The sequence below is a fragment of the Camellia sinensis genome, chromosome 15 (assembly GCF_055761805.1).
Source record: "Camellia sinensis isolate YWXY chromosome 15, ASM5576180v1, whole genome shotgun sequence".
NCBI lineage: Eukaryota > Viridiplantae > Streptophyta > Magnoliopsida > Ericales > Theaceae > Camellia > Camellia sinensis.
In genome coordinates this window covers 128,718,189-128,731,135 of record NC_138975.1, presented here as the reverse complement: position 1 = coordinate 128,731,135, position 12,947 = coordinate 128,718,189, and the positions used below count along the sequence as shown (strand labels likewise).

Below are 12,947 nucleotides of genomic sequence, written 5' to 3'. Positions count from 1 at the left end.
ATACATCGAACCTTATTTACCAAGGTACGGTTCATGTGTTCCATAACACCACTTTGTTGTGGCGTACCTCAAACTGTTAAATGTCACACTATCCTTTCATTCTAGAAAACTTCATAGAAAGGGATCTAATGTGTATTCACCACCATTGTCGAATCTGAGCCTCTTGATCTTTTTGCCTGTCTGAGTCTCAATCATTTTCTTCTAGTTAATAAAGATGTCTAACACTTTATCTTTATGCTTCATTGTGTAGACTCATACTCTTCTTGAGAAATCATTAATAAAGGACACAAAATAACATTTACCACCCAAAGAAGTATTTATGGACGGTCTCCATACATCTGTATGAACATAATCTAGAATCTCTTTGGTACAGTAAATTGCAGTACGAACCTGATTCTTGTTTGCTTGCCCAATACACAATGCTCGCAGAACTCAAGTTTTCCTGTCTTGGCACCTTCTAGCAGATTTTTCTTGATAAATCCTTGCAAAGCTTTAGAGCGGACATGCCCTAAACGCATGTGCCAAAGTTTGGAAGTGTCTGATGCATCATCCTCTAAGCTGGTGGAAACAGCCACACTTCATGTCACTATAGACCCATCTTGGAAATATAAGCTTCCCTTTAGCCTACCCTTCATTGCAACAAATGTTCCTCGTATTATCTTGAGGACTCCACCTTCTATGGTTATTCTATAACTGCTAGAATAAAAAAATCTAAGCGAGATGAGATTCTTTGTTAAGTCCGGTACATACCGAACATCTGTCAGAACTTTGATTGTTCCATTATGCATCTCTAACTAAATTGTTCCAATACCTTTTGTCTGACAAGTATTGCTATTGCCCATTAGCACAATGCTTGTTAGGAGTCATGTGGTATGAACATCCAGAATCTAACACCCATTCATCAGAATGGCTACTTGTTGAAACTGTGAAAGCTGATTCTGTATCTCCATCTCGTGCAATATTCATATTCGACTCCTTTTGTGTCTTTGTTCGAGCAGTCTTTGACCCAATGCCCCTTTTTGCTACAAAAGGCACACTCGTCTTTTGTAGGACGTCTTCTTTCTAATGATCTTCCCCTCGTTTTTTATAGAGATCTGTCTCGCCCTGTAGATCTTCTGTTATTTGTTCTGCCTCTGACTGTTAATGCCTTTAATGTTGAGTCCATATTGACAAACTTGTCTTTTTTTTCCTAAACTTATTATTCAATAAGGCATTTGACACATCAACATACCTAATCTTTTCTTTACTAGATAGGAAAGTGGTGGTAAGATGATCATATGTGTCAGGCTCAGAATTTAATAACAGCAGTGCTTTGTCTTCGTCTTCGATTTGAACATCCCAAAATTTTCAAATCAGCAAGAATTTTATTAAAATTATTTAGGTATTCGTTCATTGAAATACATTTCTTGTAGTCAAAGCGAAACAACCTCTTCTTCAAGTAGAGTATGTTCTCAATACTCTTCATCGTGAACTTGTTTTCTATTGCCTTCTATAACTCCTTCACAATATCATATCCTGTAAAGGCATATTTCTCTTCCTCTACAAGGCAAAGTCGTATGGAGCCACAAGCTAGGAGATTAACTTTCTACCATTCTATTTCATCCAAGTCCTCAACCAGCATGTCATTAACCTCGCATTTTCACATTCTGAAGTTACTGTTGCCATCAAATTTCTCCACCTCAAACATTACATGAGACACTAGCGTCCAACGCCTGGAGTTACCAGTAGATGCAGGGTTATTAATAGACTCTTCTACTCTTTTCTCAATATTCGCGGATACTTCTCCACCATAATCAATAACAGACGCTTGAAATACCAAAAACATGGTGATTTCTATACTCTTGTAGAATTAAATCCAACTTCAGGTTTGAAACTCAAAAAAAAGAGTGCATGGTTGCTTCCGAAACGGTTGATTTAGCTAGGAATGAGTCTTCCTACATCACAAATTGCCCAAAAAATGCTCTAAAAATGAACTAGAACACTTCAGGGAATATTCTGTCAGAAAGAGAATATTTCGTTAGAATATTATGTTAACAAGATAATATTCTGTTTGCTGACGTGGCACCCTGTTAACGTGGCACCTTACTAATGTAGCAGTGCTGGCATGGCACCTTGCTAACGTGACAGTGCTGGCGTGGCGACCAATCAACGCTAATGTGTTGTCTGACTAGGTGCTACTGTGGCACGGAATATTCTGTAAAATATTCTACAGTGATGTCACAATGACGTCACAGTGATGTCACATAATATTCTTCTCGGCTTTGCAGCTCATCTTGATCCGTCTTCTCAGCTTGACCATTGACTTTTTCAGGCCAACTTTGACCGACGATTAGGAGAGCTTCCGGCATTTGTTTCAGGTGAAATTTTTTTTTCAAATTGCTCTACTCAAGGAGAACTAGGCAATGATGTATTCAAAAGTTGGTTTCGGCAACTTCGAAATATGGCAAAATTTCAAAAACAGAGAGTTGAACACTCTATTTTTGCACAACGATACTCTAATACCAAATTGTTATGCCGGAGGGCCTCATATTGAATGCACAAAACAAACACAACTAGATTTACGTGGTTGGGCAATTGCCTACTCTACAAAGACAGCTTGATTTCACTAATTTAGAAAAAAAAGTTACAGTCACTCAATTCCGCACCACTCTTTACAATTTGATGTTTGTCATACCAAATACAATTTCTTACCTCTCTATTTATAGGTTTCTGATTGAGGATAAGAGACATATGCAGTGACACCAAAATCACCACCTCACGAGAAACTTCACTGTAGCTTCCATTGTTTGACCTTCAAAGGTTGAACTCAAGATGATGATTCCTTACAGCAGCTTCTAGAGATTCTAGGATCTTCCATCTTGAGCCTTGAAGTCCTTTCTTTCGTCATGATGAAGTAGATGGAGGAAGGAGAAGAAGTTTGAGCCAACTTCTCTTACACTATGTTTGCTTCCTCATTAACTATGACTCTCCATGCAGCTTGCCCACATGCTCATTCTCATACTCTTTTTTTTTTTTTAATAGTAAGATTTCCTCCATGCATCAAGGTATAACTAATAAACTAGTTAAACATCAAGTCTACGTGTCACTACCCTAAACTAGTTAAAATTTTGTCACCAACCTTACAATTTCAGCCATATAAAGGTTTAATTGATGTATTTATAACTTAAAAAATATATATTGTTAGAGATAAAATAATTAATTTATAAGTGAATTAGTTAAAAATGTACTGAGTGGAATATTTTTTTCAACATCGGTCATTTTTTGCACTTTGATAAATTAAATATTTTACAATTATCTTGACAAATTTGTTAGTCTATTGATCTCGATCATCACCTACAGCAATTTGAAACTGTCAATTATCAACTTCTTTCTTGGTGCTCGCGTGGCTGTTAGCACTCGCTTTCTTCTTCTTCTTCTTGAATTAAGTTGAGATATAAATATATTTATTTTTATTAGCTCAAAATTTAAGTTAGGCACAATTATTAGCCAAGCTGGTTTAGGCAAGTACATATTATTATGAGTAAATTATAATTTTACCCCTAAACTATACGCACTTTTTCTATTTGGTCCCTTAACAATTGTTTATGTTTCTTTAGTCCCTAAACTTTAATAATTTGTGTCTTTCAAGTCCAATTTGTGTTTGTCGTTCAAATAATTAACGGAATAGCGTTAGTGGAGGGCAAAAGAGACATTTTACATAAATAAAATTGGAGGGAATGTTCCCGCCAGTACGCTGATATATAGCCAGATATATATACATGGCTATGTATGGGGGGGAAAAACAGAGCATCAAGAAGAGAAAGAGAAAAAAGAGTAGAAAAAGGAAAAACAATGTACCGGATGGATGCAACGTAGTGCTCATGTGGTAGAGCTACTGTGATAAAGACATCTTGGACAAACTTGAACCCTGGAAGACAATTCTTATGCTGCGAAGGATATGGGCTCAATAGGGGAGGATGTGGATTTTTTCGGTGGTTTGATATACCTATGTGTGGCCGGTCAAAGCAAGTTATACTAGGACTCCTACGAAGGATTACTAAGATGGAGGACCAAATATCAAAGATGAAAAGGAATGAGTATATACTCTGGGTTTGTTTGGTTGTGTCTTGACTTATCATCTTGGTATTGTTGCTGTAGAAAATACTCTGGGTTTCCTATGTAATATGTTCGTTATGTAAGTTGTTGGACATGTAATGAATGGAAGGTTTTGTATGGAAAATTCTGTGCCCAAATCTTCTATAATGGTTGATTGTGTTTACCAACAAAAAACAAACACACACACACACACACACACACACACACACACACACACACAAAAAAAAAAGAATAACAGTTCAGCCCTCCCTCCCCCAATTTAAAGATAAACATCATCATCATTTCCATTCATAAAAGTTTTAACTTCATTCATTACAAACACAAAAAGCAAGCCTACATTACTATATAGCTGACATGAAGTTCATTGTCATTACAAACACAAAAAATAATCCTGCATTTCTAAATACTACTATGTTGACCCTCTCTTCTTAGATGTGCCTGCCTTGGCTGCCGTTGCCCTTGTCAGTCTTGAGGCTTGAGTGATAGAGGTTGTAGCAATAGGTGGTGTTGGTCTTATAGGCATTGGAGGTTGACTTGCAAAAGTTGCAGCAGTAGGTGGTGGCCTCCTTAGCATTGACCCTTGACTTGAAAATTTGGCAGCAGCAACAGGTGGTGGCCTCCTTGGCATTGGCTTTTAACTTGTAAAAGTTCCAACATAATTTGTGTCTTTCAATTATACGCGCGTATAGTTTAGGACGTAAAGAGCCAATGCCAAGGAGGCCACCACCTGCTACTACTGCCAAATTTGCAAGTCAAGGGCCAATGCTAACGAGTCCACCACCTGCTGCTACAACTTTTGCAAGTCAACCTCCAATGCCTATAAGACCAACACCACCTGTTGCTACAACCTCTATCACTCAAGCCTCAAGACTGACAAAGGCAACAACAACCAAGAGAGGCACATCCAAGAAGAAAGGGTCAACACAGTAGTATTTAGAAATGCAGGATTATTTCTTGTGCTTGTAATGACAATGAATTTCATGTCAACTATTTAGTAATGTAGGCTTGCTTTTTGTGTTTGTAATGACAATGAAGTTAAAACTTTTATGAATGGAAATGATGATGATGTTTATCTTTAAATTGGGGGAGGGGGGCCTGAACTGTTATTTTGTTTTGTGTGTGTGTGTGTGTGTGTGTGTGTTTGTTTTTTGTTGGTAAACACAATCAACCATTATAGAAGATTTGGGTACATAATTTTCCATACAAAACCTTCCATTCATTGCATATCCAACAACTTACATAACAAACATATTACATAAGAAACTCAGAGTATCTTCTACAGCAATAATACCAAGATGATAAGCCAAGACACAACCAAACAAACCCATAGTATATACTCCTTCCTTTTCATCTTTGATATTTGGTCCTCTATCTTAGTAATCCTTCGTAGGAGTCCTGGTATAACTTGCTTGGACCGGCCACACATAGGTACATCAAACCACCGAAAAAATCCACATCCTCCCCCATTGAGCCCATATCCTTTGCACCATAAGAATCTTCTTCCTGGGTTCAAGTTTGTCTAAGATGTCTTCATCACAGCAGCTCTACCACATGAGCACTACGTTGCATCCATCCGGTACATTGTTCTTCCACTTTCTACTCTCCTTCCTCTTTCTCTTTTTTCTCTTCTTGATGCTCTGTTTTTTTTTTTTTTCCCATACACAGCCATGTATATGTATTTGGCTATATATCAGCGTACTGGTGGGAATATTCCCTCCAATTTTATGTGTGTAAAATGTCCCTTTTGCCCTCTACTAATGCTATTCCGTTAATTATTTGAACGGCAGACACAAATTGGATTTAAAAGACACAAATTATTAAAGTTTAGGGACTAAAGGAACACAAACAATTGTTAAGGGACCAAATAGAAAAAGCGCGTATAGTTTAGGGGGTAAAACTGTAATTTACTCCCAAAAAAAAACATTCAACATTGATCTCTAGCCACAATGTTAACTCTTATTTAGCAGTATAGTAGTAGCTAGTTATTTGAGGTGACCATGGCTTTTCAGATCCTATAAACACCAACAAAATTAACAGCATTAAAACTAGAGCTAGTATACAATGCAAGATTTTGCTCTAGCATCACACTGACACTAACATTGTAGTATTGCGCGGACAAAGATATATTTGCCAACACTGCTCCAAATTGATTGATCTTTAAACCTCTAGTCACAATTACCGATGCTGGTTTTTGATTGGCCACTGTCCTTATTGGCATCCAAAAATCTCCCACTAGGTTCCTTCTTATTTCGTTTGGTTCTGCAGGAAGGCTTGTAAGGATCCCTGCGGTATTTGCTTTAGGGCCTCTTAGCCAATACTTTAGAATTCTTTTTGCAGTATTCTCTGAAATGAGCACAAATGATCAATCCAAACTCACTGCTACCCCACTAGGACGTGAGAGCCCTCTTAGCAACACGGTGACCTGCCTTGTCCGAGGGTCATATTTCATAAACTTTCCCGTTGCATCACTTTTTACGCCTGGCTGCGTTATATTTCTGCATGAACATAATGAAAAAAACCAATAAGTCTACGGTGAAGAGGTGTGGTTTGAAATGGAAATGATAAACGATGAATTTGCCTTAGCTCGAGTGTTGCGCTGAAGTCTGTGAAATAAACAATTTCAGTGAGTATGTCGACATCCACAGCAGTAAGGAAGCGAAAAGGCACGTCTTCTGCGCTAGTGACGAGTTGGGTCGCACGCCCTCCATTAAGTCCAACTGCTAGGAGCCCCAAATAAGCATCAGCAATGTAGAGATTGCTGCTAAAGCTAAAGCTCAGAGCATATGGTTTGCCACATACAGGTCCCAAATTTGGGTTAGTTGTACCATCACACAATTGCTTGGTCCTAAACAAGAAATCAAAGCAAAATTAGTAACAAAAGTTTCCTATGTGCCAGCCCTAGTTAGAATGTAATGCTGCCAACAAAACATTCTAGACATTCTTATGTAAAAGAATTTGTGAGTCATGTATTTTTTTTCCTTTTTTGTTCATCTCATGTGGAAATTGTTGTCTAATGTTTATGTTCTTTTGAATAATATGCATGATTATATATGATATATTGTTAAAATGAACTTAATGGGGGATATGTTTGTTTAGCCATGATGCAGCTTCTTTTGTTGATGAAATTGAATGCATTACTATATTTTCACATCAATAAAAGTTCAAAAACAAAAACAAAAACAAAAACAAAAAAACCCACAAAAAAGTTTACATTGAAGTTCTTCACTTTTTCTTTTTCTTTTTCTTTTTCTTTTTTCATTTTTTTTTTTTTTTTTTTTGGTTGGTCATAACCCTAGCTTCCTATGATAGCGTTTATATGTTGAAAAAGTGTAGGCAAGCATAACTGTAGGATTGTATCTAATTATATGACTGATTTTTGTGCAAGTAGAGGAACTGTTTACTTATTTGGTGTAGTGTAGGCAAAATCTGTGAAATCAAATAAAGGGCCTAGCCATCGGAGAATCCTGTCATTGGAGGCAGCGACATAAGGTCCTCTTCCAAGGAAGTCAAAGGCGACAGCCACCGGAGCTGTGACATTTGGTGGCAATTGAATCTTGCTGAAAGATGAAAATGGAGAAAGAACAACAAATGGAAGAGAACTAAAAAATATGAAGATAAAGAGCTTGCTGGCCATTGTGTTCTTTGGATGAGAAGGCCAAAAAAGGCCTTGAAAGTATATATAGGCACATGAACTAGTTCTCAAGCCCCTTTTTTTATAAGTGAGGCCTCATTTAGCAACCTTCAGTTGTAGTCAAAATGTCATTATAAATTGTCACATCATTCTTTCTATTTTTCTGCACATCTTTTGATAAAAAGTTAAAAAATTACTAAAATAGTATGTTTCCAAACGAAGCCTAAGTTGATTGAATAAATGAAAGTAGGAAAATATGTACTAAACAACTAGTATTTTTAAACAGGATGTACAGATTAGAATGTTTTTGGGGTAAGTAGGCCATGTTAGATATACCAAAAAATTAATAGATGTTAAACACTAAAACTAGATGCTTCGACGGGTAAGTACGCATTATAACATATCATAAGTTATTTGTAGTGAGAAATTATTTAGTACTCTTAGAGCAAGTCCAAATGATATTCCAAAGTAATAGTTATTCGTTTAAATTACAAAACACATGAGTCTGTTCAAAAGTCCAATTGATATTGGTTTAAATTATTTCCTTTTTATTTTTATTTTCTGTTCAAAAGTCTGACTATGGAGTAACCCTTTTGTTAATTGTACATCTCCTTAAGATATGGATGGAATGGACTGGTATGAAGATTTTTTTTTTTTTGGGAGGGGAGGGGGGGGGGGGGGGGTTTGGTTGTGGGGGGCAATAGTAAGTAGGTAACCCATTAAGATTGACCTTAAAATATAAGAACTAAATTATTTAAAATAAAATAATTAAAACTAAAGTAAAATATGAGTTAAATTGTAAAAATGAAATGTGTAATTAACGCATTAAGATTTTATATACTTTTATGATAAACTCTTAAACTTCCATGAGGTGCCACAAATAATAGTATCATTCGACATAAATTCTCCCATCATAATTGAACATAAATTTGGACAGAAAACAATATTATCAGATTTCGTGCTCCTCAAATTATATATCACATAATTGGAATTTCATGTATAATTTGATTTAAATTTTGAAAGAAAGACAGTAAAAATTATATATTATAATTGCAATGCCATAAATAATTGGGTATGATTCACTAAAATATTTTAGGGATCTCAAATGTTCTATCAATTGTTTCATATAGATGTAGAATCCACGTGGGACCCACATAGTATGGATCCCACACCCATATAAAACATTTGATAAAATATTTAGAGTCCCTAACATTTTTCAAAATATTTTGTTTATTTTTCCTCTTAATGTCATTATGATTGGTTTACAATGGAACATTAATTTGGAAAGAAAAAATGCCGTTATTGTAGACGCGCCCCGAGGACTCATCGAGCTCCGTGCTGCGAAGGCGCGAAATTCGTTTTGTTCTCTAGCTACTACAGTTTGGACTCAATGTCACAGTTCTTAATCGGATCTCGCAAAGTGCAATGCAAGACTGATAAATCACCAAAGAGTCCAAATCCGACAAATCGTTTTGAAAAACTGATTTTTATAAAGAAGTGCCAAACATGGACTGCTTTGCCAGATACAGAGTCGCCACCTAAATATTTTATTTTGGGGGAATTTAGAAAACTCTGACTCGTGCCTAAGGCCACATGTCCGTCATCACCAAAGTTGCCTCGGCTCGGGAACTTGGGTATGAGAGGGGAAGGTCATGCAATCAGCACCCCCGCTCGCCCGATCAAAGATTGGCCTTTACTAAGCATGATATTTTATTTTTGAAAACACATATGTTCTTATTCCGCTTAATTAGCTAATCTTACTACATGATGCGCACAGCAAACAAATATAGACTAGATCGCCTAATTTGGAACAAAACATTGCATGTTCGTTTGTGAAAATGGTTTGAAGTTTGCTACTCGCAAGTAGGCTAAATTTGGGATTCAATGAATTGTTCCAATTCAAGTAATCCAACCTTCACCCACAGGCATTCAAGCAGTTATATCAAATAAGCAATTAGCCTCATGGCAAGCATGCTTTCATGACAACATTAACACACATGCAGTATGCTAATGCGTAAACACTCACAGTGTACTCCGAGCCAAAACAAAGAACTAGTTAGAAATAATGCATGACCCTAGTTCATGTTAAGATGGCTAATGCAACACATGCGAAAATGCAACTAAGATAGGTTTGGCTACCTAGAATGTCATGTGAAATATAACTCGATAACATGTTGTTGAACATGTATTCAAGTAAATGTATTGAAAATACAATGTGGTTAGTATGATGCGCCGAGCCCGGTGCATGCAATACAGATGAATGGATGCACGCATGCAAGTATAAGGTATGCTAAATGAAACATGCCCTAAAACTAACCATCGTAAGCAGTTAAGTAAAAGGGAAAAAGAAATTGAGGTTGGAAGACATACATCACACACGCGCACGCTTATTACAATAGTTGGCCCTCTCGAGGGAGAGACCGAATAAGAAGCTGACTAGCTAATCTAAGCTAATTAAACTAATTATTACACAACAAATTAATTAACTAATCCTAGTTAACTAATTATTACAAAACAAATTTAAATAGCTAAACGCATTAATTATTAAAGTACAAAACGAATGCCTAATCTAGCTAAGTAAAGAAGCTAAATAAAGCAGTAAAACAAGAGGTTCTCAGAGAGAGAAGACTGGATGCATGCTCGGTCGCCTCGTTCGGAAATCCGTTGCGATGCCCCAATTTGCCTCTGTTTGCAAATGTCCTCAGAACTTTGCACAAAGCTCTAGAAAGCTAAAACTCCACCTTGAGAAACCTGTAGGATGGTGGCCGACCACTTTTGGGTGCCACCAACCACTGCCGACCACCTATCTTTGTTGAAAGCCAAAAAAAGTGGTCAGCCAACTAGTTTTTCTGGCTGGCCGACCAGTTATTGCTGTTGAATTCCAGTTTGCTGCAACAGAGAGCAAGAAAGGGCATGGCAATGTATTTGCAAAAGATGTGTGCACAACCACCCTCCCTATCATGTCAAGAGCTTAAGGGAGTGTAGTTCTCGACCCTCGGGCCACCAATCGCGCATTTCGATGCGTGACGGCCGAGAGGCGAAGTTGCACAATTCAATGTAAAATGAATGCACAAGTAAACACATAAAGCCTAAAACTCTATCATGTATGATCAAGAGCGTCAGCGACCGGGAATTAAGGTACGTTTCATCACTTTAAGTATGAAACGTCCCTCTTTTTCCATGTTTGGACTAACACCTATTCCAAACACGATGCAACACAAGCATGGCATGCACAATACTATGTAACATGGAGTATGCAAAAATGCAATGCAACACAAGCATGCAAATATGCAATATGACTTAAGCATGCAAACATGCAATGCAATATGAACAACCTAACAAGGCTAATGGCATGCTCAATGCTAATGCATGCAACAACTAGCATACACAATGCAAATATCAATTAGCATGCACAATGCAATAATGTAACCTAAGCATACACAATGCAAAGTAAAAGGCATACACAATGCGATGAACATGGCATACACAATGCGATGTAACCTAAGCATGCAAATAACATGGCATACTCAATGCGATGAACTACATGACATACACAATACTCAATGGACTTAAACCAAAATGGATAGACCTCAGCCATGCCCAAATTAGTGGCCATAACACCAAAACAAAGGCACAAAATACAAAGCATGCATGCACAATGCATTGGCCAACCAAGTAGGCCTAAGAGCACAACACTCAAGAAGGCTCAAGGAGTGACAAATGCGGAAGTGTAACAACACTAAATGCACTGAACTTAAGTAAGAAATGATGCCCAATCATTCAATCAAACGCAAGTCTAGCATGCAAAGGTCCTAAAGCATGAAAGCTAATAAAGAGGACTACAAAGGAGGCATGCAATAAATGGAAAATATGCATGAACCAACCATGGACAAAGCTCAAGTAGGTCAAAACATGGACCAAAACATGCTAAGATGGAGGCTCAAAGACCTAGGCATGCAAGCATACACACTAGGCCGCAAACTAGGCAACAATGCACAACACTCAAAGGCATTCAAAGCATGAATGAAGTGGGAACAAGGCAATGCTATAAGCTCTGAAATAAAGTATTAAATGATGTCAAATCATCTAAATAGCTCAAAGATAGCATGCATGAGTCAACAAAACACAAAGCTAGCAAGGCCAATTACACTACAGCTATACAAAGCATGAAGGATATGGAAAAGTCAACCCAAAACAGTCCTAGAACATGTCAAAATGATACTAAAACATGCATGGAAGAAAGCCAAAACAAGCTATCATGAAGGGCATAAGACATGATGCAGACAAGGCAAATAAGGTGGATTACACTACACCTATTAAGACCAACAATGGAACGACTTAACCAACAAAAATCAGAGTTATATCATGGCAAGATAACCCCAAAAACACATTGAAATGATAGCTCGCAAGCAAAGGCATGAAGGCATACGCAATGACCCATGTTAAGGCATACAGGGGCAAACCCTCCAACGCATTGAATGAGTAATAAATGCAAGTGCATGAGCATGAAACATGGACTGAAATCACATATGAAATGATGCCAAATCATTCAAATAGGCCAAGTAAAGCATGCTAGTGGACTTGACACACAAAGTTAACAAGCTAGAATGCACTAAAGCTATACAAAGCATGGTATGCATGACCAAGACAACCAAAATCAGAGCTAGAGCATGCTAAAGCATGGACAAAAGGTTCTTGAAGTTAAGCCTAAAGTATGCTAGAATGACATGTTAAAGCATGAGACACACTAGGCTAATTCATAGAATTACACTACAAGTGTATGGAGCATGCAAGGGGCCATCAAACCCACCCCAAACAGAGTCATGGCATGCTAAAACAACACCAAAAACCTACTGAAATGGAGACAAAACAAGCTAGAATGACATGCTACTTCATGAAGCATACAAAACTAGTTTGTGTGATTTACACTACAAGTGTATTAAGCATGGATGGAGTGACTAAACCAAGTAAAAATAGTGGTATGCCACAGCAAAATAACCCCAGATACAAGCTAAGATATGGCCAACATAAACTTAACAAACTTGCTCAAACATGAGGCATATGAAGCAAGTAAACAAGACACAAGGAGAGGGGATGACCCTCTCCTTTTTAAGACCCCAAAACCACCTTTCCACCACTGAAAATCCTCTGGATTTCAGTGGTAGAAAGGCCATGCAAAGGCTACAACAAGAGCCTAAAGGGATGGCTCAAAATAAGGCCT

The 12,947-nt window shown here is 37.4% G+C and overlaps 1 protein-coding gene across 1 annotated transcript; it reads right to left on the bottom strand.

Moving 5' to 3' along the window:
- Positions 1-6,100: 6,100 nt before the first annotated feature.
- On the bottom strand, positions 6,101-7,729 carry LOC114312440 (strictosidine synthase-like). Its single transcript, XM_028258664.2, has 3 exons — positions 7,497-7,729; positions 6,615-6,940; positions 6,101-6,438 (listed from the first exon to the last, which is right to left on the bottom strand). The coding sequence occupies exons 1-3, from the start codon at positions 7,727-7,729 to the stop codon at positions 6,101-6,103; spliced, it is 897 nt and encodes a 298-aa protein (XP_028114465.2).
- Between the last annotated feature and the right edge of the window lie 5,218 nt (positions 7,730-12,947).